General features: G+C 39.4%; 1 protein-coding gene across 4 annotated transcripts; it reads left to right on the plus strand.

Moving 5' to 3' along the window:
* Nucleotides 1–999: 999 nt before the first annotated feature.
* Nucleotides 1,000–26,125, plus strand: LOC135592284 (coiled-coil domain-containing protein SCD2-like). Of its 4 annotated transcripts, none has more exons than XM_065081657.1 (18): nt 1,278–1,417; nt 2,519–3,368; nt 4,737–4,906; nt 7,690–7,765; nt 7,938–7,979; nt 8,082–8,144; nt 9,045–9,094; nt 9,178–9,205; nt 10,072–10,146; nt 10,242–10,352; nt 10,447–10,507; nt 12,827–12,943; nt 13,052–13,173; nt 13,357–13,426; nt 14,444–14,482; nt 14,794–14,834; nt 25,188–25,314; nt 25,785–26,125. In XM_065081657.1, exons 2-18 carry the CDS (start codon nt 3,009–3,011, stop codon nt 25,898–25,900), a joined length of 1,668 nt encoding a protein of 555 aa, XP_064937729.1. In that variant the 5' UTR covers nt 1,278–1,417; nt 2,519–3,008; the 3' UTR covers nt 25,901–26,125. The 4 variants fall into 4 exon arrangements, with proteins under 4 accessions (XP_064937731.1, XP_064937732.1, XP_064937729.1 ...); XM_065081658.1 differs by having other exon boundaries at nt 1,290–1,417; nt 2,530–3,368; XM_065081659.1 differs by lacking the exon at nt 2,519–3,368 and having other exon boundaries at nt 1,000–1,417.

Raw genomic sequence — 26,125 nt, forward strand, 5'->3', positions numbered from 1 at the left:
TATTTAAGGATGTATGGATGAATTGATTTTTGAATATTTCCGTTTAATTAAGTAATATATACTACTTTATTTATATTTTTAAATAAGTGTCGCAAGATCACTACATAGATTTATGTAGATTCACAAAAGGCATTAAGTTTATGACGTGTAACATATGATGGATTTATTATGCATAATCTTAGCACAAATCACCTTTAACATCATCATTGACAATGGATTTAACAACCGGAAAATTAGTACCTTATTTTAACATAAGTTATGATAATTAGTACTTTTCGATCAGATGTTTGACAACCCAAATTTCCATACCACAGGATTAAGCCCGTCAGTTACTATCCACTAAGGAATGAGTAATTACAATTAAGAGGGACGCCGCCATACACGCCGAAGAAACAATGATTCATCCATGATGACCATCAATGACCGCAAATGAGAAAAATACGTACAAACATTGTCAGAAACTCGAAGATTTCTCTCTCCTAAAAGCCACTGTAGAAGTCGAGTAATTCACCCATCTTCCCTCTACTAAACTAATAATAATGATGAAGAGGAAGAAGATAGAAGAGGAGGTGGTCAACGATGCCATCTATCGTGATGAGAAGGTTGTCATTAAAAGTGGGTTGGAATAAGATTGGTATGAACAACACGTGACAAGGATGCGTGCGTAGCCTCACCTGCACGAACTCAACTGCTCCCGTTTACGACTGGCGCTCAAATAAATTAAGTTTCCAGCCCGACACGAGACAGATGGGCTCCACACGCGCAAGGTTCTCTTGCCAACGAGGTTGACACGTTCATCGCCGCTCGACTCGTCATCCCACATCAGCATATCCTTCCACGCGTTGACTAGTAGCTCTTCTCAAAGCCCTCGCCCCGACGTGGCACGTTTTTGTTGGTCGTTACGGATCTAAAGAAGTTGCTGGTTTCATGTAGCACAGTGGATCCTACGAGTTCTTAATTACAAAGCCCACGTATATAGACCGCCTTACCGTTCCACGGCTCGTTCTTCAGATCTCTCATCCCATCCCATCTCTTCTCCGGGTTGTGGCCTCTCTTCCCCTTCGGAGATCCCGCCCGTCCAATCTCGATCGGAGGGAAGGGACGGGCGATGGATCGGAGGAGGGCCGGTAGCCCGGTGTACGCGCGGCAGTTCAGCGTCGATTCGGCGCCATCGTCGCCGGCGCACCCCCTCTCCTTCGAGGCAGCGAACGGGAAGCGGACATCCAGGGCGGCAGCCGCCAACGCCCGCCTTGCCCAGGTGATGATGCGGAAGCGGCCCGATTACGACGCCTACGAGGAGGAGGAGGACGATTCGATCCCCTCCATCGTCGGCGGAGGCGGGAGGTACCGGAGCTCCAGCGGGGCCTCGGTGGCGGCGAGGAACCCGTCGCCTATGGTGACCTCCTACAACCCTAGCGTATGCGATCTTTTACTTTGATTTCATTTCCGTTAATGTTTATCCTTTGTGCTTCCGTTCTACTTGATGCGTGGTGTGGCCTAATTAAATATGTGCTGTTATTCATGTATAAATCACTAGGATGGGTCCTTGGGGGAAAGATCGATTTACCATACTAATGAAATTATTAGAAGTTGTGGTCAAATACGAGAAATAAATTATTCCTGTTCGACTTAATAGTTAGATGAGCTAAGTTCAACTTTAGATACCTTAGGTGAGCTACAAAGATGTGATGACTTAGTAAATAGTGCACTAGATAAAACTATCAGCGGCTTGGGGTTCTTTGACCTTCGATGCTCAAAATATTAGTGTACTTTGCGTTGACTTGAATACCCGTGTAAATGTTCCACGGCGTGCAGCATTACCATTGCTTTTTATGTGTGCTTTTAGTGGGGGTCTAATTCTTTTATAATGCCATTTGTTACGCTTCATTTTGTTTTTCGATAGATTATTTTGTAACATTAATATGCATATTTGCTTGCTGAGTTCTAGCTTTGAACGAACAACATGTCTTTGAGCTCAGCTTAATTGAAAGGAAAGGAAGATACATGTGAGATATGAGAGCTGTGAATTATAAAGCTTAAGATTAAGTCTAGCAGATCCTGTTCTTGATAGGATTATGGTCTTTGCTGGAGAGCGTCTTTTTTAGTTCGAACTAATAGTATATCCTAGAAAAGAGAAATGACAGAGAGAGAAAGAGAGACGAGATAAGCAGGGAAGAGAGAAATACAATACGAATTACAAAAAGAATTTATTGTTGAATTGTAATCAAAATATATCCATCCATCATCATCATATAAAGATGAGTATGACTGGAGACTCTTTGATCTGATTAGGATCTTAGCATAATATATTGTCATGAACAGTCTTCGTCAACTGCTGTTCTTTCGTTGGTTTGTCATCCATCGCAAGAGGTGGCCGACACGTGTGGAGACCCGTAGGAAATTTTTTATAAATAAAAATTAATACTATTAGTTTAATTAGGATATTCTAATCTATTTAACTGCATATAAATTATGACAGTGTTTGATTTTTTTTCCTCAATTATCTTTTTTCGTCAAGCGGTAATGTAGTGCTAGCCGTGCATCTCACCCGCCGCTGGAATTTCGACGTGTTATCCGCCTATCGTGTCCTCAACCCAATGAACCAGACCCGCCCGTACAAGTTGCGTTCACCACATTGGTTGCTGATGCGTCACCCAGCCGTTCGTCAGTACTCTCCGGGTCCCACCTCGGGTTCATCCTCTCCGCCCCCAAAATCCATTGGTTCGTCAATGCTTCCTCCAACCGCAGTACCACAATTTGGACTCGACTACCTCCGCCCGCAGCGAACGGAACTCCCGAAATCTTGCTTTTGGTAACAGAGGACATACATCCGTCCTCGCCGCCATCGCCTCTCCCGAGTAGCACCCGACCCAACTCGTAATACCGTCCGTCAGATCTCCGTCGGGTGTTTGCCTCCTTAAATATTGTCTCAGGAATCCGCTTCTCGACATTGGTGCCGGGAATTCTCTCCTCGCGATCCGAGCCGCCGCCTTCAGTGTAGGACGGCGATGGATCGGATGCGCGCTGGAAGCCCCGCGTACTCGAGGCAAGGGAGCGGTGGATCGAGCGGATCGGGATCTTCGTCGCCGGGGATGTCGCCGGGGCACCACCGCTCAGCTTCCGCCTCCGGCATCTCTGGCATCAGGCGGACTCAGAACCTCGCCGCCAAGGCAGCCAACGCCCGCCTCGCTCAGGTCATGGCGTCGCAGGCCGCCGCTGAGGAGGAGGAGGACGATCTCCTCCCCGCCAGAGCCGGGGCCGGCTTCGTTGGCGGGGTCCGATTCGGCCTGCCGAGGCCGGTGCCCAGCAGCAACGGTGGCGGTGGTGCTTCGTTGTTTGGGAGATCGGCTAGGTCACCCTCGCCTGCGGTAATTGCGAGACTTATACATCTCCGAGAGTGAGAGATCTGTTCAAAACCGTTCCAAAATTTCCACTCTTAAGCACTATGCGGAACAAATAATTGATGCATCTTTTTTGCTCTATTCACCCAAATCGATGATCTCGATCATTTTCTTGAGCTTGGATGGTGTCAGTTTCAAACTCTGCGTAGTGTTGAATTTGGTTTAGAAATACTGGTGGGAGTATTCAGGAGCTTCGTCGCACCTTTTGTTTCAAGAATTTCTTGCGCGGACTTGTAGAGCAGGACGATCTGCATGGTTGTTGTTTTTTTTTTTTACGTTCTCAAGTTCTAGTACTAATCTCCGTCAGCCCTCACCAGATGATTATTTTCTTTCATTTGAATACTTAACTGATTGTTATCATTTGCACTTTTTGTGGAGATCTCTACCATCTTTTTTTTAAGTTTTGACATACTTCTGCATGGCTTTTATGAAGGAACTTTACAGAGTTGATTGCAAATTTTACAACTTTAATGATGAATGGATTGTGGTCTAACAAAAACTTGTAATTAGCCCTCACCAGATGATTATTTTCTTTCATGTGAATACATAACTGATTGTTATCATTTGCACTTTTGGTTGAGATCTCTACCATTTTTTTTTAAATTTTGACATACCTCTGCATGGCTTTTATGAAGGAACTTTACAGAGTTGATTGCAAATTTTACAACTTTAATGATGAATGAATTGTGCTCTAACAAAAACTTATAATTAGCCCTCACCAGATGATTATTTTCTTTCATGTGAATACATAACTGATTGCTATCATTTGCACTTTTTGTGGAGATCTCTACCATCTTTTTTAAATTTTGACATACTTCTGCATGGCTTTTATGAAGGAACTTTACAGAGTTGATTGCAAATTTTACAACTTTAATGATGAATGAATTGTGGTCTAACAAAAACTTGTAATTAGCCCTCACCAGATGATTATTTTCTTTCATGTGAATACATAACTGATCGTTATCATTTGCACTTTTGGTGGAGATCTCTACCATCTTTTTTAAAGTTTTGACATACTTCTGCATGGCTTTTATGAAGGAACTTTACGGAGTTGATTGCAAATTTTACAACTTTAATGATGAATGAATTGTGGTCTAACAAAAACTTGTTATGAAATAAGTGATTTTTGACTAAAGGCCATGGATAGTAGCTTTGAAATTCTGGTTCTTACATATTCAGACTAGGCAAGGCAGGCATCTTGGATTTTCATCATTGGCAAGCACTGTGTTTTAATAATCAATATAGATTCAGATGGCCGCACATAACCTATATCTAATACCCAATCTAAATTGCATGTCTAATGTTGTTTTTTTTTTTTTTTGGCAATTTAATTAGTTAGGTAGGAACATCATGGAAACCGCTTCGACAAATCGCTCTACATCAGCTGGGAGGTCAACATTATCAGTTCGTACAACACCAGTGGTGCCCCAAACCAAAACAACAATAAGGACTCCATCTCCTGTTCCAGCCATAGAGCCTCCTGTTGATAGACGAAGAGATAAGAGGTAACACGATTTCCTCTCTCATGATATGCTAAACTTTTTATGTATGTTAAAATGGTGACTATTGTTCTTCAATAAGTTCAGGTGTCTGATAGGATGATCCATGGTTATTAAGATTTTTTGAGGAGTTTGGTCCATTCTTTTTTTCTTTGTGCTTGGATGGTGGATGTAATTGTTGCTTTCATAACTTCTAAACTGCTAGTTTGGTTTGTAAATTTATGTGAAGCAAATTTCTTTTTAATATACATGCTTTGCATAGTCATTGTCAGGACTCTGGATAGAGAATTTTTTGGCAAATGTATGACTCAATGCTCTTATCGTTGTCTTTTAAAGATGTGGGTTTCTTCATTTGCCAAAAAGTTTGCAGTACTGCATCAAATTTAGCATTTCTTTGTATAGTACCATAATTGGGAATTTTGATCTCGTTTTTTAATCTGGAAGTAATATATATCACGTAAACTATCTGAATAGCATAGCGTTTATTCATGTTATCTATTCAAAATGATGCCTTCATTATATATCTTTTTTCGTCTTCTCATCACTTTACATGGGATGTGATCCTTCTTTTTCCTATTTGTTCTCCAATTTCTACTAAGTTGCTTTTACACCACTTTTCTACTTCTTTTTGTTACTTTCCTATGCATTGAGGGTTTCTTCCTCCCCAATATCTTATATTCACTTGTGTTTTCCTTGTTTTAGGAGGTTGTTTAAATTGCCTAGCTAAGAATATCCTTAATGGATATCTCCTGCATCTGTTTACTCTCCTTTCTTTGGAAGGTGTTTCTAAGTTTTTCTTTGCTTACTCAGCTTTTGTCCATCGTTTAGGTTTCTTCTGGTTTATAGGCTGTTATGTGCATTCTTTTGTTTGAGGATCTTTCCTTTAGTTGCTCGGATTGTTGAATAGGAGTCCAATCAGTTTCCAATGTGCCGGTAACCGTCCTACATTCTGCAATTATCTGTCCATGATACTTGACCACAAGCACAAGAAAAGAACAACAGTAAAGTTTAATATAGAAATACATGGGATGTTACTATAATAAAACATGACAATTATGGTAGCTTGTGACCCTCTAATTGGATTGTTTTCCAATTTGAAGAGAATAGTCATCCCAGGAAGGAAAAGAGGGAAGAGGTTAATTAGCCTAACTAAAATTTTTAAATTGCACAAATTAAATGAATCTCAAGTGTATCTCAAGGCCTCACAAGGTATTTATATTCGTAGAAATTGTGGGATAAAACCTAATTTTGTGATTTCACAAAATTCTACGAAAAGAGGACTCTACAATTCTCAAAATACAATTCTTTATAGGTTAGCAGTTTTTCTAGTCTGTGATATAACCATAATAGGACTCTTCGATGCTGTACAGACTAGGAAAAATAACATAAAGGCCCACTAAATGGCTAGGATACTCATTGATGAATCTGTCAAAAAATAACAGAAGTAATGAAAAAAATAATAATGTGCTTCTATTCTGACTAGGAAATCATCTAGTAATTCATCTAAAATCCCTTTCTTGTCCTCTTTGAATCAGAGTCAGTGGATGCATCTGGATCATTGTTTCCTTCAGTTCTAGCCTTTTGGGGATTGATTTAGATCCCAACTACTTCATAACAATTCACTACTCATCAAATTCATCTTATCGTCAAAGGTGAAGAGCCAAGTACGCACTGCCAGGCCAAATTCTCGACTGTCATTGGCTTTACATTCATTGTTCACAAAATTTTGAGAAATTAAAGTTCCCTTTTGAAGATGACTAGGTGAAATTGCTTAAAGCTGTTGAATACTTGTCATTGGAATGCCATTAAAATTAATCTTTTGCTGTTCAGGGTTGCCATTGCAAATTTTGGCAGACTGAAATTTTCAGCATGTTGTTAAGACTTGAGATTGCTTTGGAATGATCTCGGCGAAGTCAACTTCAAAATAGACTTGTAGAGTGGAAGGCAGCAGGTTTAGTGCTGTGATGTCGGAATAGTCTCATGATGCTTGAACATCACATCCTTGATATTCTTTTGTTCATCTGTCTTGTGTTAGTGGCAGTTTGCTATGATAGATCTGAGGTGTTATCTGTGGCTGTGGGGAGGTTGACACTCTCATTGACTAGATTATTGTGGAGGGCGACAAGGTCACTGACCTATGCTTATCATTTATCATCTTGTATATATGATGATGCTTTGGGGGCTTCATCCTCTATATAATATTCCGCAACTTTGCTATGTCGTCACATCCCTTAGCTTATTTCCTGGTTCTGGACTATAAATCTAGTAGCCTGTCCTGATTGTGTTGGAAGTAGACTGCCATCCTTGCTCTTTCCCATGCTGATAGAGTATGACATCCTGTTGTGGAATAAGTTAATCAGAATTGGTAAAATGGCAAAACCATTGCACTAGGTTCCTTCCATTGCAGGGAATGGAGAGGTTCAAAGCAAATAGAAACTGGTACTAGCATAACATTGTTTTGGTTCTTTGTTAACATTAATGTTAAATGACTTGATAGTAAACCCCTTGGTCAACTTTATTACATTCATCTTTTTAACATTCACCAAGATTTCTTGTTAATAGAACAATATGTGCATGCTCATAAATCTGACTTCTGTAATTATTTAGAAACAGTCTTATTTACCCTTACACCCCAGTAATCTCCTTACCTATGCATGCTTTAACTGGTTGGTTTTGAGTATTCAATTACAGTAAATGAGTTGGATCAGTTTCCAACTAGTATAGATGTCCTAGGCTTTAGAAAATTCTGAACCTTTTTAATTCATACAAGTTGTTTACATATGTTGCAGATTTTTTCCAGACATGGGGCATCTAAACTCTAGGGAGCCAGGTGATTTGCGTGAGGCTTCTGCACTTCAGGATCAGGTAATTCATCTCAATTTTCTTTAAGTTAATTTAGTTTAATGAATGTATAGATACCTCAATGAGGGCATTCTTTTGGATACTTTGTCATGTCTTCTAGTTGTGAAAAACTTTTACTTCTTAGATTGAAATTGGAGGCAGTTAGTTTGCTAGACTCATTTTCACTGACTTGCAGCTTGATATGCTCGAAGAAGAGAATTACAACCTGCTTGAAAAGGTTTGCAGTTACTTCAAGTCTTCAATCTTTCATAGTTTCAGTAACAAAATATTGCTTTTTATATGCTGGCATCTGATGCATTATGTGGAACTTGTTATACAGCTGCAACTTGCTGAAGAGAGATGCAAGGAAGCAGAGGCTAGGTCTAGGGAGCTTGAAAAGCAGGTTATAGTAATTTTGTTAATTCATCTTTATTAATTTCTTCTATTAAAATGTTTTGGATATTATAACAATTTTAGTGAGAAGGGTGGGGCTTTTGGCTAGCCCGAGCCCCTTTACTTTCCATGTGTTGCTTATTATCGTATGCCTGTAAATATATATTATAAGCTTCAACGATCTAAATATGAGTTGATACTATTTTGGTAATCTATCAGAATGGTATGGTCCTGATGTACTGGTGGTATATTGACTAGTACCTCTAGCTATGATTAAATAAAAAAATTAAGATTGAATGATATATGTTTTGATATTAGTATCTGACCAAACTGGTAAATATCAATTGATGTATACCAGCTTAATCAATATTTAAATCCTTGATAGGTTTCACATTTCAAAATGTCAATTGTTTGTGTATGTTATACTGTACTTATGATATCATGCATATGCAAGGAATGCCATATCGTGCCAACCGGTTGTATTGGTCATTGGATGGACTAGTACGTAGTGGTACCGGAGTACCATGTGTCAAGTGTCAACTGGTGGTACATAATTTGATAAGCATAGATGGGCAGTATACCTATTGGTTGAATTTCGAATGTTTCTCCATGAATTCTTATCAAATTCATGTCCAGTTCAACCTTTTGTAAAAGGGCTTCATTTATTTTGGTAAACCGTTTTACATCAACCTTGTAGGAGTCATGACAAACAATTATTTTATGTTTTTGCTGAAAGAGAAATTATGATGATTTTAAGGAACTCAAGGAATAAAATTAAACTGTTAAGTATAGTTTTGTCCACCTTGAACTCGAGGACTATCAGTATTAATTCACATGTGGGACATATGTCTTCATCCATTTTGAAGTGGAAATTCTCCATGTCATTATTCTTTTATTACCAATGTTGCAGGTTGCCAATCTTGGTGAAGGGGTTTCGTTAGAAGCCCGTCATCTGAGCAGGTAAACTTTGAGCTAATATGAATACCTTGCCAACCTATAAGTGGGTATCCTACCTTGACATCTGAGGCCTATTTTTATTGCAGGAAGGAGGCAGCACTACGCCAAAGAGAGGTAATTGTGTTGGTAGGAATTTTGTGTCATTTGTAAATCATTCAATAATAGGTGGACACTAAAGGGGTTTAGGTTTGCTATTCCAATCAGCTTCTGATTAAGAGCTAAATGGCAGTAAACAATCCACATAGCTGACCCTAAATAGTTGAGACATTATGAAAACGTCATCACAGTAAGAGTTATATATTTTGTGTCATGAATAAGAATTAAAATTTTGTGCTATATATAGTTTGCATGAAACAAACTTGACTTTGATGGCATCAACTACTATTGTTGGCCAGAATCATTAGTTTGTTGCACCAGGGCCTACCCTTGTGCTGGCCGACAGAGATCAGATTGGCCTAGCCATATTTCAATACCTTAAGCTCATGCCAGCATGGTACAAGATGTTTTGACCACTGCTGAGACAGGTGACATGACAAATCTTGCTTGTTGGAACCGAGCTTCTAACTGCCACTGTCTTCCCAAATCAAAATGTAAGTCACTGTCTGATGATAGGCAACATATGATAGGATTCATAGTTCAATATTTGAGACATACTAATTATCTGGTGGCATCAGTATTGTTGGTCTGATGACATGACTATTTTTTATCCTTTGTTCTAGCAGCATGACTGCGAATGAATGTGTTTGCAATATAACATCAATACTTTTAGTATCCTCATTAGCTTGTCATTTTTTATAGAAAAAGCTGCTTGAATTATAACTCCTGTAAACTTGAAGAGTGATTTGAAAAGCTTTCTGACTTTGCTTTTGCTTCTCCAACATCATTCTGAGAACTGTGTCCATATCATTCACTCATGTTTTCTGGAACCAAGATGGTGAATTGGATAAATGAATTTAAATGTTTTTTTTTCATAAGTTCAGGAAGCTATGAAGGCTGCAATGAGAACAAAGGATGACAAAGATGAGGAGCTAACAGCTCTTCGACAAGAAGTGCAGGTAATCAGTAATCATTTTTACCTCTTGCTATTGTTTAGTGCCGGTAGACCTACTTTATATAGGTGATGTCTGTTTGGGTTTGATGCTTGGAATAGTCTGCAAAAGATGAGACTGCAAACACAGTGGATCAACTCCAGGATGCTGAATTGGAAGTAAAAGCTTTAAGGTCCATGACACATAGAATGATATTAACCCAAGAAGAGATGGTTAGCTCTTTCATATAAGCTGTTTTTCCTTAAATTTATTTTGTTCATAATGAATTAAACAAAATCTGATTGCGTATGCTTGGTAAAATTCTAGGAAGAGGTCGTTCTAAAGAGGTGTTGGCTTGCTCGATACTGGGCTTTAGCTGTTCATCATGGTAAATTTTAGTATTTTAAAATGAATCGATCAGTTTTATGGTATCAAAAGGATGTTTTTCTCTTAATATCTTTCATGCATGTGCATATTTGTGTATTTTTGTGGGTGTATCATGCATGTGTATAATTTTGTCAGACTATATGCATGCTTGTTGATGAATGTAGTAAATTAAGCTGAAAAAATCCAACTTTGGTCATTACAGTGTGTTCATATACAAGCATAGTTTTAGACTTTTAGCCATGTCACACATGCTTTTGTAGAAGAACACAACTACACTCTGTTTCTTTCTTTCTAACTGTCTGCCTGTCCATTGGTTTATCTATCTACTTGCCTGGCTATATATACAAACATATTTAAACAGGGTCAACTTTGACATGGCTCAGGTTTTGTTATACTTGATATCAAGGTCTGAAATTTCGTACCGTACCGGAGTTTCGACGATCGCTCGGTACGGTACGGAACGGTATACCGTTCGATATATATATATATATATATATATATATATATATATATAATATTTTATTTATTATTTATTTATTGGCTGACGTCGTATCGCCTCGGCGACGTCGCCTTTTCCTGCCCCACACGGGGCGACGTCGCCGAGGCGACGTTTATTTAAATAATATATGTATATATATATATATATACACCTCGGCGACGTCGCCGAAAAAGGCGACGTCCCCGCAAAAGGCGCTGCGTCGCCTCGGCGACGTCGTGTCGCCTCGGTGACATCGCCGAGGCGACGCGACGTCGCCTCGATTATTTGAATTATATATATATATATATATATATATATATATATATATATATATTATTATTATTATTATTCGTTCCGCCCGGTAATGGGCGGTCCGCGTACCGGTAACCTCTCGGACCGGTATGTACCGCCCGTACCGGGCGGTACAATTCGGTATTGCAGACACTGCTTGATATATTCATCTTTAACTTTTAAGTTATCATAGAAAAATATAATAAAGGACTGAATACTGTGAGGCATTAGAAATAGTGATGCTTGATTGGTTTACTTAAACAAAGCAATTCACTATGTTCATAGTGGAGATGGAATTCATGGATACTGTCCAAAGCAGTAGCATTAACTGAGTTTGTTGGGATTTGGGAATATGATTATAGCATTAAATAAGTCGTGGGACATGAAATGGTCACCTTAATGCCATTTGGTCATGGATGGTGAAGTAGGACACTAGGACCAGAAGTGGTTTGGTTAGAATAATGTCAGTTTTAATTTCTGTACTAAGTGGAATGATACATGGCTTTGTAGATGTCTATCAGTCTTATATTCCTGCTGAGTGATTTGCTGTTGGAACTTCCTAGATTTGTGTAAGGAATATTCAGACTAAATTAATGAAAAGAGTTCACTTGATTTATTTTTCAGCCCTATGCTATTTTTCATCCTTTCTTCTTACATTTTCTTTCATGGATTTCTATGTGTGGAAATGTTATGGATGAAATTTGGTTATTGCTTTAGTTGTATATGTATTTTTTCTCAATGCATCTTTTGTTACATATACCACCTCTGCAAGATGGATGCTTCAACTTGTTCAGAACTTCTTTGTACAGGATGAACTATCTAATGCAAGAATATCCTTCTTGGTGACAAGTTTATGCTGTAAGTGGCACAGCATGTGCCAATAATTGACATAACCATGTCTTCCAATTTCATCAAATGAAAAGAGAATAAAAAGAGATTTGGCACCCATTCACTTTGGTTGTCTATTTGTATTTGTTGAAATAAGGTTGCAGTACAGAAAACCCCTTTTAGACCTTATATGAGTTCCATACTTCTAAATGATCCATAAAGCATAAGATATCTTTATGTATGATTTATTTGAATATAGGACCAACAGAAAGTAAATTTTACTGCTTCCATGGATATTTATGTTTGAAATTCTAGTTTCATTTGCTTCAAGTGTCTGCTGCTCATCCAATAATTTGGACTTGGATTATATGGAAATTATAATGAATGGCGCCAGCAAAAATAAAACAATGAATGAATTAGGTGTAACTCGTCATATCTTAATATCTATTCTCCATAGCAACTACTGGATGTCACAGGCCCTAGTTTTTTGTTTAGGACTTCATGCATTGTAAAAGGTATAGGAGATCTGCTTCTTGCAAAATTCATCTATTTTGATAGGGTTAGTTCCAACTCATCTGAATAGCCTCATCTCTTGTAACAAAAGCCACTGATGCATAAATGTCCTTCACTGTGTTTTATGCTTTATGAAGTTTCTTTTATTGTATTCAGACTGCTCTCTACTGCTTTTAGCTGTAAAATTTGTTGACTCATTCAAATTTGCAGGCATCTATCCAGAAATTGCAGCAGCGAAACATGAGTACTGGTCATCATTTGCTCCTCTCCCACTTGAAGTTGTCAGTTCTGCTGGACAAAAAACAAAGGATGATTCTTGGAGCACTGGCAAGTCATAAATTATGAGAGCTACCAGCATTACTGATCGTGATATCCCTATGACACTGTACATTCATAATTTACTATGTTGGTGTCATTTAACTTTATCTTTTGTAGGTTATGATCATACTGATAGGAGAAATCAACTTGATCGTGATATAAGTGATATAACTGCAGAAGGAAACATAGAAAACATGCTTGCAGTCGAGAAAGGTCTGAGGGAACTAGCTTCACTAAAGGTCTTATTTCAGCTTCAAACTTTGAGTTATAATTTCTTCTTTAACCTTTTATCTTGTAATGCTTTATGAGGTGTGCTTGCATTAGGACTAGTTTCTTCATAATTCATGTGAATTCATTAGTCAATTCTTTACTTATACTTTTCTTCAAGTGTACAAACCTGTGTTATCGATCCTTAAACTTAGGTCGAGGATGCTGTCATGCTTGTGCTGGCTCAACATCGACGTCCTAATTTACTTCGACAATCAGCCTCAGGTTTGTTTATATATTGATCTTTTCATCATTTGTTACTTTATACCTTTCTTGTATAATTGATTTTTCATTTTTCTAAAATTGATGCATTTTGTGTAGCATATTCTGTAAGAAAAACAAAATATATACACGAGTTTCTTAAATTTAAATTTTAATCTGCCCAGAAAGAAAACCTGAATTTTCAGGTTCTATATTTATTTTTAGAACTGCTCTCAGCGAAGTCTTGTTAGTACTGTGGATGATCCGAGTGGAGGTATACTGGAAATTCCACTACACAAATTGTAGAAAAGCTGTCGGAACAAATGGTTGAAAAGTACTTATAAATTTTTCACTCAATTTAATTGGATAGATGATGCTAGAGAAAAATTATTGTTATGATGACATCCTATAGATGTAAATAACCTCTTCTGCTGACGGTATTAAGATGGCACAAGTTGTTTCCTCTTGTGGTAAGTTTAGTCAGGGGTGTGCAGTCTTTGTTGAGTACACATTTAACATACTCTGTTCCTTGCCCATACCAGCTAATCTTTGGTGGAACACTTTCTATAGTACTTAAAGTGGCAGCAATCTTGTTGCTTGAGCACTGACAATGCATTTATCATGACTATGTTGGTTGTGGTGGAGAAATAATCTGATTGAAGCAACATTTGGCTGCTGGACAAGTGCATGAAAGCACCTCAATCAATTAGATTCACATTTGTTGATGCATTAATGCAAAGATTCACATAGGAGGAACACAGACTAGGGGTTACTTGATTTGCCATTTTCAATCTTTTTGAAGTCCAACCATTATGTTCACATTGAGTGACTAGCATGGAATATCATCAAAGTGAATACGATGGAATATGCATTTTTGTTACTATGTAAAAAAAATGACATCTTCTGTAGCAATTTTTGTCACGATGCATACTTTCAGTAAGCAAGCATGAAACTTATTATTTTAAAGTTCATAAGTTAAAAACTATTTGATTTTAACTCAACTGTGTTTAAGACATCTTTTTCTTTCCTTTGTATGTGCAGACTTAAGGTCACCTGGTGATCCGAAATGGGATGAATTTGGTAAATTTTAAGATCTATAAGCTTCAGATACTTGCTTTTTGAATAAATGTTGTATTACCTATAAGAATGTTTATTCCCTTTATTTACTTTCATTTCCATACTTGCTTTTTGAATAAATGTTCTAGAAACTATAAAAATGTTTATTCCCTTTATATATTTCCATTTCCAAATTACCTATGAACTTAATATACTTTTGGCTTATGCTTTCCCGTCCATATGTAACTTATCCTTTTGTTTAGGTTCTTCATTCTTTGTTTGTGATCTATGTGTTTTTAGGCACCTATAATTGATAATACAATGTTTCTTGACAGAGCTAAGCCAGGAGGAGGCAGAGGATGTCTTGTTTAAGCAGGTTCCATTACTTGCTCCATAGTTTGCATATTTTGACTTCTGTAGCTACTAAGGAATTTGTTTTATTAAATAGTCTGTTGAACTTTACTTATTGCTTACCTTTTAATTTGCACTCATTGGGTTTCTTTTAGTTAATAGATATCTAATAAAAGAATTATTTATTTAAACTACATTTTATGTTGCTCAGTTATATCCTTCATTGTTGGCCCATCAACGATTTAGTTAAATTTGAGATTGGAGAGTGTATTGCTTGTAAAGTAAGATCAAGATGATTACCATGGACCAGATGAGTGATGTGCTTTGTGAACATCCACACACTCATAAATTGAATAGGAGAATATTATCATATGGCTTGATAAGTCGGAATTTTGGCAGCATGATAACCATCAAGGTTTGATGAATCGAAGTGTACCACTCAGTATAGATAGGCAGTACATACTGATTCGATAGAGGACCGGTACGGGCAGTATATCAATACACCTCAATGTACCGTGTGTCGGTATACTCAGTATAGCTCGGTATGTATCGTACCGACAATTGGTCGGTAAACCGGTACGGACCGGTAATACGAACCATGATGATAAGAACAATTTCTAGTAGTTTTTGGGTTGAAAAACTTGGTAAGGACTACTAGTATTACAGGAAAGACTACCAAAGTTGTTGTATTTGTGATAAGTTGGAGATATCATCAATGTGAATACAATGGAATATCATAAAAGTGAATACGATGGAATCTTCTTTTTCAACTTCATGTTCTGTATCTTCTTCATATGAATCTTCCATTATATCCTCCATTTTATACATAATTGGCAGTGCTGTTGCACAAAAGAGATGTATGTTTAGAGGATTCTTGGTTGTTGGTACTGCTGCACCATGCTACATCAGGTGTCCTTGCAATAATCACTTCATTCCAGATTTTCTTATCATTGTACTTTTTTCATGTGCTCACGAGACTTGAGAAAATTTCATGGTAGTTAGTGGCCTACCACAATGGTAGTTAGTGGCCTACCACAATGCTCCATCTTTTCCATTTGGATTTATGATCAGCATTGGTGGTGTTATTCTAGTAGTAGCAGTTTCTTGTGTGCTCTGGCATATGACATGGAGCTTTCTTGATCAGTTCTCTTGATTGTTCACAGAGGCACCAGGAAGTATATTTTTTAATTGAAAAAGAAATATTTTCAATGAACCAATTGGGTGGATACATGGTTATGCCAGGTGGGAGGTACTGTAGGTAGATAATATGTGAACTAGGAGGTTGATCTTAATAATTTCAGATTAGAATACAGTAGGTTTTCTGCTATTGTAATGGTAACATAGTTAAAAAGATCTGAGATGAACAATCACATGGCTGTTTAGAGGTAGTATGAGTAATTTTTATAGAACAATGTAGCAGTATATCTGCTGATGGACAATGGAAGCAGAAGACACAAAATGCACAGAAAAGAGAGGTAATTCATCCTAGAAGCTGGGAACATATGAGAAATAAGGTCCGTGGCCCTGAGAAAACACACTTCTTTCATAAAATATCTTCCTTACAATTGATTAAGTAGCTCATGGCCATCTCTCTTGTTTAAGTAACTCAATAGACCCGTCTAATGTTAGACTGTATAGACACTGAGATGGGAGTTGAAATCATTCTTATTGGGAACTTGAAAACTGTTCAAAAAAACAAAAGCCTAATTAGAGTAAGACTATGACTGCAAGTGGAAGCAAAATAAATTGAAGTTAGGAGTAAAAGTAAAGCATGTCAGAAGATTTACAGTGGTTCAGCACAATGGTGTATGTCCTGTCTTTTGCTCTATAACTCCTCAAGACAGCTCGGACTAATAATGATCTATTGGTTAAAACAAATCATGTACACTCTTTTTGACAACATATCGAGCAAACCCATTATTACTCTTTTTCTTTCAGGCTCAAGAACAAAGCTTACTTTGTTCTTTTTCATGAGCTCAAGAACTAAACCACACATTTCTTTTTCAAGGTTCAAGAATAAACCTCATCCTCTCTTTTGTAGGCCTAGAGATAACCTATCTCTTTTACAAGTTCATAGATAATCTTTTATCTTTACATGGGCTCAGAGATAACCATTCACAAATTCTCAGAATTCGAAGCTCACACTCAGATTCATACAATGAAGCTCTTAAAATCGATGTTGAGTTCTTAAGTCAATCTAGAGTGAACAATAAGTACTCTTAAGAATGAATCTAACTTGAGTGAGGAGTCTCTCTCAAGGATATATACTAAAGTAATTTATTTTTCTTTCTTTTGCTTTAATAAATTTGTAGGTGGAACTATTTTCTTTTTCTTATATTCTTAGATCTTTGCAATTATATTTCCTTTATTTTCTCCTTTTCCATAGAATTTTGTCATAAGCTCTAGATGAATGATGAAGCATTAGAGGCATCCTCTACTCTAGAGCAAGGATTTAAATATCGTACCATACCGTCTAGTACGGACAGTATATACCGGTCCGCCACCAGATCGGCACACGGACCATTTGCTACCTGGTGATATCAGGTATTTGGCCCCGTATCGGGCGATATAGGGTTGTACTGGGCGGTAACGGTCGAAGTTTCTACCATAACCGATCTATACTGGTCGACACTGGTCGATTTCAACAATTATCGATTTATATCGATTTTCAAATGGTCAATTTGATCGTTGGAGGCATTCTAAAGGGTTTTTAAACCCTTTCCTCTCCTCTTTTTCAATCCATTTCACTCACACTCTCTTAAACTCTCTCAAACTCATTTTTACTCACAATCTCTCTCGTATTCTCATATTTTCACTTTCCTAAACTCAATAAAGCAATTGTTTGTGGATTGAATTAAATTTAACAGGCTAATTCGGAAAGATTAAGAGGAAAAACTTTTTAATCAAAAGGTATGATACGAAGCAGCAGATCAGTAACGAAAATAGATGTTCTAACATTCACCAATACATGCCTCGAGAGCCGCCTTGGACACATGTGATTCACGACGATCAACCTACGACCATCACTATTTTAATTCACGAATGGCGTATGGTGTATCAATGCACTATGTCGTATGATCAATTTTATGATTGGGTTCAATAAACATATCATATTGATATACAGATACATAGGATCGAGGACCCCGATCCACCACCCGTGGAGGCCCATCGTTCGTTTTAGTGATAGAATCAAGTATAGCTATACATGTGATTACTTAATTCATTTGAATCTTAAAGTTTAAAATATATACAAAATAATTTAACAATTCAAATAATTTTTCTATAGATAATTTAATATTAACGGAAGGACAATTTGGAACATATCGAAATTGCGAACCTTGCACAAGACTACTCATCAAAGCCCAAAAAAGATGTGGCACTATTCTTACCTAATTTAAATTAGTTTTGCTAAAACTATACTAAATATATATTTATTTCTAACTTAAAAACCCTATCCTAACTTTTTTTTTATATTTTTCATGTATTTTTGGAGTGTTTTATGCCTATTTTAGGTGTACCGTTCTGACATGGACTTAGCTGGTTTTGCCTAAGTCGTGCGGCACCCTCGCGCGTCCGTCCGCAAAGGTCAGCCTCCCCGAAGCCTCCCATTGTCCCTTAGGACCAACAAAAGAGAGAACGGGTTAAAGAGAACGCATCAATCGGGATCCACAAGCAAACATGTCCGAAAAACACTTCATAGACAATGCAAATTACAAACAGACTTTACAAGCTCTGAATAGTTGCACAACAAAGGGTAAAATGGTCCATTACAGACCGAAAAGCTCTCGCACGTGTCCATATGACACAACCTTTATTTACAAGCCTAAAGAGGCCACCAACCCAACTAAAATGGGACTATTATGCCTTCGGCCGCCCCTCTACATGTTGTACAAGGCCTGAACATGCCAAAAGACACGGGCACACATAAGCATTGCATCCAACATCTTGTTTAGAAGTTTGTCCGTGACATTCTCCCCCACTTATCCCTTCGACGTCCTCGTCGAAGCCTTTGTGAACACTGCAACTCTTCGCCTTTGCTGAGTCTTCAATCTTCCGCTCCAGCTGCAATGCGCCTCCTGGCTCCCAACTGCTCTCCGCTGCTGTTTTTGAGTAGTCGAACCTTTGATCCGCCATGTTGCTTCAACTCACCAATGACTCTGACTCTGGTGTGGGGTTGGCTGAGTTGTGTTGATCCTTGTTGATTCCTGTGGATCCGCCAGATGAAGGAAAAGACCATCCTTACTACGCCAGTCTTTCAAAATTCCACATGCTGCTTGAACTGGTTGGATGCTTGTTGGAGCTTTAACGAGCATCGTCTCGCAAACTTCTGAAGTTTTGGGTCCTTCCTCCACAAAATCTGCTCATTGACTCTTCTTTCAGTTAGTTGTCACATCCAAGTAGGTTCGCATCACTTCCGCTTTCAATTGGCATTTCATTGGGAAATGAAGCGGACAATCTACTCTCAGTAGCATTGATCACCGTTGGTGAGGATTTGACAACTATTGTCTTCCTTTATCTTCGAAGGGTCTTTGAACTTGTGCAGAGCTCCTCTGCTAGATAGATAAGAGAATTGGGGTACTCGGTTTCGCCCATTCTCTTAAGAGTTGAGAAGGCAAAGGTTACTTGACTTCGCCCGCCTCCTCGAGGTTGTACTTCATGCATCGAGCTGGTTACTGGCCTTCGCCTGCTCTTTGCTCACACTTCTGAAGCACTTGAAGTGTTTGCACTTCTTGCGTTGAGTTAGTTACTGTGATTCACCTTCTCAATGCCATTGAACTTCTGGAATGCGGGAAGTTTTCACCCCAACTTGGAGTAATTCTCTGATAGATGAGGTCGCCTCTGGGATTGTACCGTCTTCTCCATCAACTCTGCTGCCTACTCCACTGAGTAGCAAAGGTACAGCACCGCGTACTGCTTGCTTCGTTTCTTGGTCGTGCACTCTTGCATGACCTGAAGTCCTTCACTTACGGCTATCTTGATGAGAAACTTGTTGACACCGGTCTTACGAAGTTTCTTGGCCTCTGCCCTTCAGCCTTGTCTCGGTACTTGGAGATTGCCTCTGCATGCTCCACCTCCTCGGCCCCTTTCACGACCAAACGCTCTCCCTCCATGAGAGCAAGGGATCAATGACTTTTACGGAAGTCCCGCCTCTGTGGTACCATGGTGCTGCCATGCCCATGGCCCTACTATCCGTCGCCTCGCCTCTGCATCCCTTTTCTTCACGATCAGTAGATGTCTCCGTGGCACTCCTCTGAGTCCACCTCTATTCTGACTGATACTTGATTTTGGGTAGCTAAGTCCCTCTGGACTTGTCGTCGCTTCCTCGCCCCTTTCGACCCCCTGCTTCAACACCTCTGTGTTCTCCAAGCAGTCTGTTTGGTCGATGGAAAGACAGACTACAACGCCCATGCATGGCCTCTGCCATCACGTTGTGGGGTTTGCACCGATTCTGTTCTCCTTAGCTTCCTTGGTAGCAACGTTCGCTTACTCGACCTTGTCCTCTGACTTGCCGGGCTCCCTTAAGCGAATATGAGCTCTGGAGCAGTCCAACTCTTCAGCCACTTCGATCATACCTCTGCATGATCAAGTCCCTCCCATGGAACTCACCGGTACTTGCATTCGAACTTTTCCCTTGGTAGAACCCAGCCCCCATATGCTGATGACCAAGGTTTTCATCCGATGCAAAATTCGGTGCACGCTCGGAAGACCCGCCTCTGCGGTACCATGGCCTTCACTCCTTGAATCCATAGCCCTTCTTGCCGTCGTGTTGTTCACCAAAGCGGAGCTCCCAGTAGCTCCCGATCATACCTCCATATGATCTCATCCCTTACGGGACAGAGTCGTGTGTATCGCATTGCCACGAACTGTTCCACCACGACTCGCTGCACCATGTCGCCTCCTGGTGACATCTCCATTGCATTCTGATCCTTGTGGAATAAACTCGAATTGTGAATCCTCCACCTTCGATTTTGTTCGCTCCTTTGGCAATCGACCTTTATCCACCCACTCTTAGGTCACACCTAGATGAAGCACCGCTCTAGGACAGTCCGTCGCCTAGTAGCTCCCGAAGTCCACCGACTTCACTGTAATTTGTCCACCATTGTCTGGATCCTGGGCCTCTGCCCCTACCAGCACAATCTCCGCTGCGCACCGCTTCCTTTATGGCAGCTTGAATGACAACACTGTGGCATATTCTTCAAGAGTATCCGCCTCTGCGTCCTCTTGCCCCGTGCTAAGGCCTTCTAAACCCAACTTCACCTCCGCAAATTGAGTCGCCTTAGTTCCTCCATCAAATGCTCCTCCGAGATAAGGTGCATGTGCCTAGAAGCTCCCTTCGTCTTTGGCACCATGCAAGATGAGTCCGCTCCGTCAGAATGAAGGACCCATGGAACAACATGATCCTACTCTTGCCTCTGCAAGAGTTCATGTCTTTGACCTCTGTCTAAGGAAAGCACTGTGCTTCTGCTCCATGTTCCAACTTCTCTGCTGGCTCCCTTCATGTGGCTTGGGTACTTCGCCAAGTTACACCCAAGTTGCTCCGCTCCTCGTTTTCGCATTGAGTCGATGGTGGCCCTCGTACCCACCATTCCACGGGTCAGCCCTCCCTTCAGTCCGATCTCTACATCGACTCCAAGTGTGCCTTTATTTAAGTTGCTTTAGGTCGCTCCCCCACTTGATCTCGCAATGCATCCACCAATGCATTCGCTCAAGCGAGATCATGCGACAACTCCTCGCTGCTTGCTCGGTCCATTGAGCTTTGTGGAGTTGTTGTTTGTGAGGTACTCCTCCTCAACATGTGAGGTCCGTCTCACATGATTCTCCCTCTGGAGAGCCGAGACTTATCCCTCCTGGATAACTGTCTCATTGGAGCAACATCTCTCTTCGTTTCGGAGACCACCATCCCCTTGGACTACTCCGATCTGCTGAACAAACTGTGCATTGTTCTGCCTCTTGCAAACGCACTTGCTAGATTGCGCCTCCACGTCAATACAGCCACCGCTGCACCCCTCAAGGCCTAGCAACATGCTGAACTTGTTGCACATTTCAGCCTCCTCCGGACGTATCCTTTGCATGCCGAAAAGAATGTTTTAATGCTCCCTGGCACCGAGTTTCGGCCGCCTTGGGGTGGCCACGAACATTCCATCGTCCACATACAAGCCCATGCACGAGTACCGAATTCTTCGAGTTAGCAATTCCCCTCAGCTCTGTGAGCTTTGCACAACTCTTTCGGTCGCTGAGCAACTCATTCCACTTTGCATGGTCTCGTCCTTTGCCAAGCACCTCGCTTGCCTTGAGCACCATCAAGTAAAGTTGTCAACGTTGAGCCGTAGCTCAAACTCAGCCATCCCAACCTTTGTGCGCTCCGCATTCTTCCAAGCTTGCATGTTCTCGTGGTGCCTCTTGCGCGAAGGGTTGCCCATTCCTCTGAATGCCAATGTTAGATGCCCGCTCCTCTGAGCGACTCTTTTCCCTACATCTCCATGCCCGTTTTCCCTCAAACGGTCGCGCGTTGCTGACTGCCCTCAACGCAGCCCCGCTAGGTCCCCCACGGTTGCATGTCAAGTGTTTCTATGAGTGCTTGTCCCGCTCTGATACCATATGACACGGACTTAGCTGGTTTTGCCTAAGTCGTGCGGCACCCTCGCGCGTCCGTCCGCAAAGGTCAGCCTCCCCGAAGCCTCCTATTGTCCCTTAGGACCAACAAAAGAGAGAACGGGTTAAAGAGAACGCTTCGATCGGGATCCACAAGCAAACATGTCCGAAAAACACTTCATAGACAATGCAAATTACAAACAGACTTTACAAGCTCTGAATAGTTGCACAACAAAGGGTAAAATGGTCCATTACAGACCGAAAAGCTCTCGCACGTGTCCATATGACACAACCTTTATTTACAAGCCTAAAGAGGCCACCAACCCAACTAAAATGGGACTATTATGCCTTCGGCCGCCCCTCTACATGTTGTACAAGGCATAAACATGCCAAAAGACACGGACACACATAAACATTATATCAAACATCTTGTTTAGAAGTTTGTCTGTGACAGTTCGGTACGTCGTACCATACCATACCAAGCAAAACTCGGTACAATAGTATGTTACGAGATTAAAAACTTTGCTTTAGAGTTTGGATATTATTAAAATCATGGTTTGATGTACCACCTGATATGGTACAAAACAAGTGATTTGTAGTATTTACTGGTCTACCAACTGAGCAATACATGAACCAGTCCATTTCAATCGGCACGCATACTAGCCTATTTTAGGTACACAAACCAACTGATCGAAATGGCCTGTCAACATGAGATAGATTTTGGTGCTAATTAATAAAGTACCCAAAATAACTATCTAATTTTAAATTTCTCTTCAGACAATCTTATGTTAAGTATTAATTGGTAATTGAGTAAAACTGGTCACATCTGACAAAATCCATAGAGATCTTCACAAAACCTAAAAATTTTGTATATTCTATAGCTTTTTAAGTCATCATTAGGTCTGATAATGGTATCACCCAAGGATTACAATTTCGATCCGTATCGGTATATCAAGCCCTGCTTGGTACGGTATGTACCGAGGCGTATCGACGATACACAGGGGCGTATTGACGGTACAACAAAAATCATAAAAAGACCTTCAAAAAGACCTGAAAAAAAAAATTAGATTAGGGTTTTTAAGTTAGATTAGTGAAATAAGTTGAAAGAGGGGGGGAGGAAAGGGTTTAAAAACCCTTTTTCAAAGCCTCAAACGGTCAAATTAACTGTTTGAAATAAGGCAATCCTAGCCCTTGATTGGTAACGGTCGAAATTCAACCGTTACCAACTGGTACAGGTCGGTAACGATTGGATTTCGACCATTATCGCCTGGTATAGACCCCGTATTGCCTCATACAGGATCAAGTGAACAGTACCACCCGATAGAGGGCAGTCCGTATACTTGTATCTTATTGGACTAGTATGTATCGCCCGTACCGGGTGGTATCTATTGGTACAGTAAACCTTGGTATCACCAACAGACTAGTTTATAGGTCTCAATTTGTTGGTATTTTCACTAAGAGACACCAAGAGACACTATAAGTACTACTGTTAAGTCTTTTGAGCCTTTAGCGGCATTATCATTTTGGCCAGTGATGCTAGGATTTCTGTACAAAACGACTCTATTTTGGCATGTTCCGACAATGATTTCATTCTTATTATAATTGCCAATTTGACTGCTACCATACCATGTGTATGTGCAGCTCATTCATTGCTCGGATTCAACACTTGTGCAACTGAATTTTGTCTTGGCACACATTGACTCTTTCTCTAAGAATGACTTGAATTTTCCCTTTTAGCCTGCTCCTTTGCATATCACGTCCATGATATTGCAGGTGCAGAATATGAATGATTGATCCTTTTTTTGCTTTCATTTTTGACTGAACCCTTTTTATCTATGTATTCACAATTCACTATTGTTGGATGTAAATGTCTGAATCATTGCACCCACATGTTGTGTCATGGTTTTCTCTAGGACATGTAATATTGGCACAATATGGCTGTATCCTTCATTACAGTTTGGTTTCAAGTCAGATTAATTAATCATTTGAGATCAGCCGGGTTTGTGATTTTATGTGCTTATTATGTACTGAAGTTTAGATGAAATTGTTATTACATAATCGTCAATTGAGTATCTAACATCATCAAAATTGAAGGTCAATATTTATCACCTCCCAAATTTAATCCAAATATTATGTTCTGTACTAGTATCTTAATAAATCCTTCTAATACTGTAATTTCTTACCAGTTGGACACGATAAAATGCCAAATTCAAGGTAAGGTATTTACCAAAAACATGGCAAAGGTTTCTGTTGGATGATAAAAAAACTCACTCTATAGGAAGATTGACTAAGTGGACATCCTGAACATGAATCCTAAAGTAGACTTAAGCTACATCAACTTTGACCCTGAACAACCGCTATATGTCCTTTCATGACTGAGTGGTACCGGAGTTTGTGTATCAAATTGCAGTAGTAATCTTGTAACTGTTGCTGTCTACTATGGCTTTTCTTTAGAGGTTCTATCAATGAAAAATTGCATATGCTTGCAAATTGATGAATATTTTTTTTGTCCTTTGGATATCTTAAATTTCTGGATGCCAGAATCTTTATATGTTATGTTTTTTTTCCCATCCTTGCGAGAAGTTCCTAAAAAGCTATGCTCTATGATTAATTACCAGGTTTTGACTATATAATGTATGTCTGCGTAAGTTTGGTTATGATGATAAAATTTTATCTCCATTACATTTCATGGCTAATATTATTATTACCAGAATTGCTCTGTTTTACTATTGGTATTATTCTTCTCATTTTTCTCATTGTATAACCGATTTTAAGCTTTCTGTAGTCATGGCTTACATACTTTTGGAGAAGAGCAAAAACCCATGGTATAGAGGAAGATATAGCTGAAGAGCACCTTCGTTTTTGGATAGGGCGCATGGGCCAACCACCAACTTCACATGATGTAGTTGACGGTATATTCTTTGTTGACATCTTCATTTCTTGCTTGCGGGAATGAAAAAAATAGATGCTCATTGTTCTTGTTGTGTTAATCATAAGCTAGTACAGTTGAACTTGCTTGCAAATTAAGTTAAGCCAAGAAATGCTCCATGTGCCTGTATTGTGTGCTGGGGATGTAATTCAATCATCGTCTAGAACCCTGGTGTTCACATGATGTAGTTGATGGCATACAAGCACACAATTAGTTGATGGCTATTCTTGATGGATAATTAGAATAGTCTAATATATCTTTTTAATTCGAAAATAAGATTTATTGGAATTTACTGCTGTTATATTTGATTAGACCACCTCTCCAATAGATTTCCAGGTATTAAGAAGCATGTAATTTGCACATGCAAATGTCTTTAGAATTCCATAATTCTTCAAGAGTTGTATTTCATCTTACATGCTTCCTGCCTTTGTTCCCCATCTTTTGGGTCTGCAGTGGAGCGGGGACTGATAGAGCTGAGGAAACTGGGCATCGAGCAGCAATTGTGGGAAGCTTGTCGTATGGAATTTGATGCCAATCAAAAGCCAGAAGCTGATGCAGAAAACTCATAGCTTGCATAGCACTGCTACCGTTTTATTCATTTGTTTACATATATACATGTTTCTCGTTGTCTCAGTTTGCCAAAATCTAAAGCATCCAATTTTTTGAATTTAGTGCTTCGAAGTGAGTCATTTTCATCGTCTTGAGAGACTCGTTTGCATGTACATAAAATGCAGTTACTGAGTGCATTCTCCTTACAATATATCTTCCGAAATAATATGATGAATTACATGTAA

This window comes from Musa acuminata, chromosome BXJ1-9, assembly GCF_036884655.1.
Source record: "Musa acuminata AAA Group cultivar baxijiao chromosome BXJ1-9, Cavendish_Baxijiao_AAA, whole genome shotgun sequence".
Lineage (NCBI taxonomy): Eukaryota > Viridiplantae > Streptophyta > Magnoliopsida > Zingiberales > Musaceae > Musa > Musa acuminata.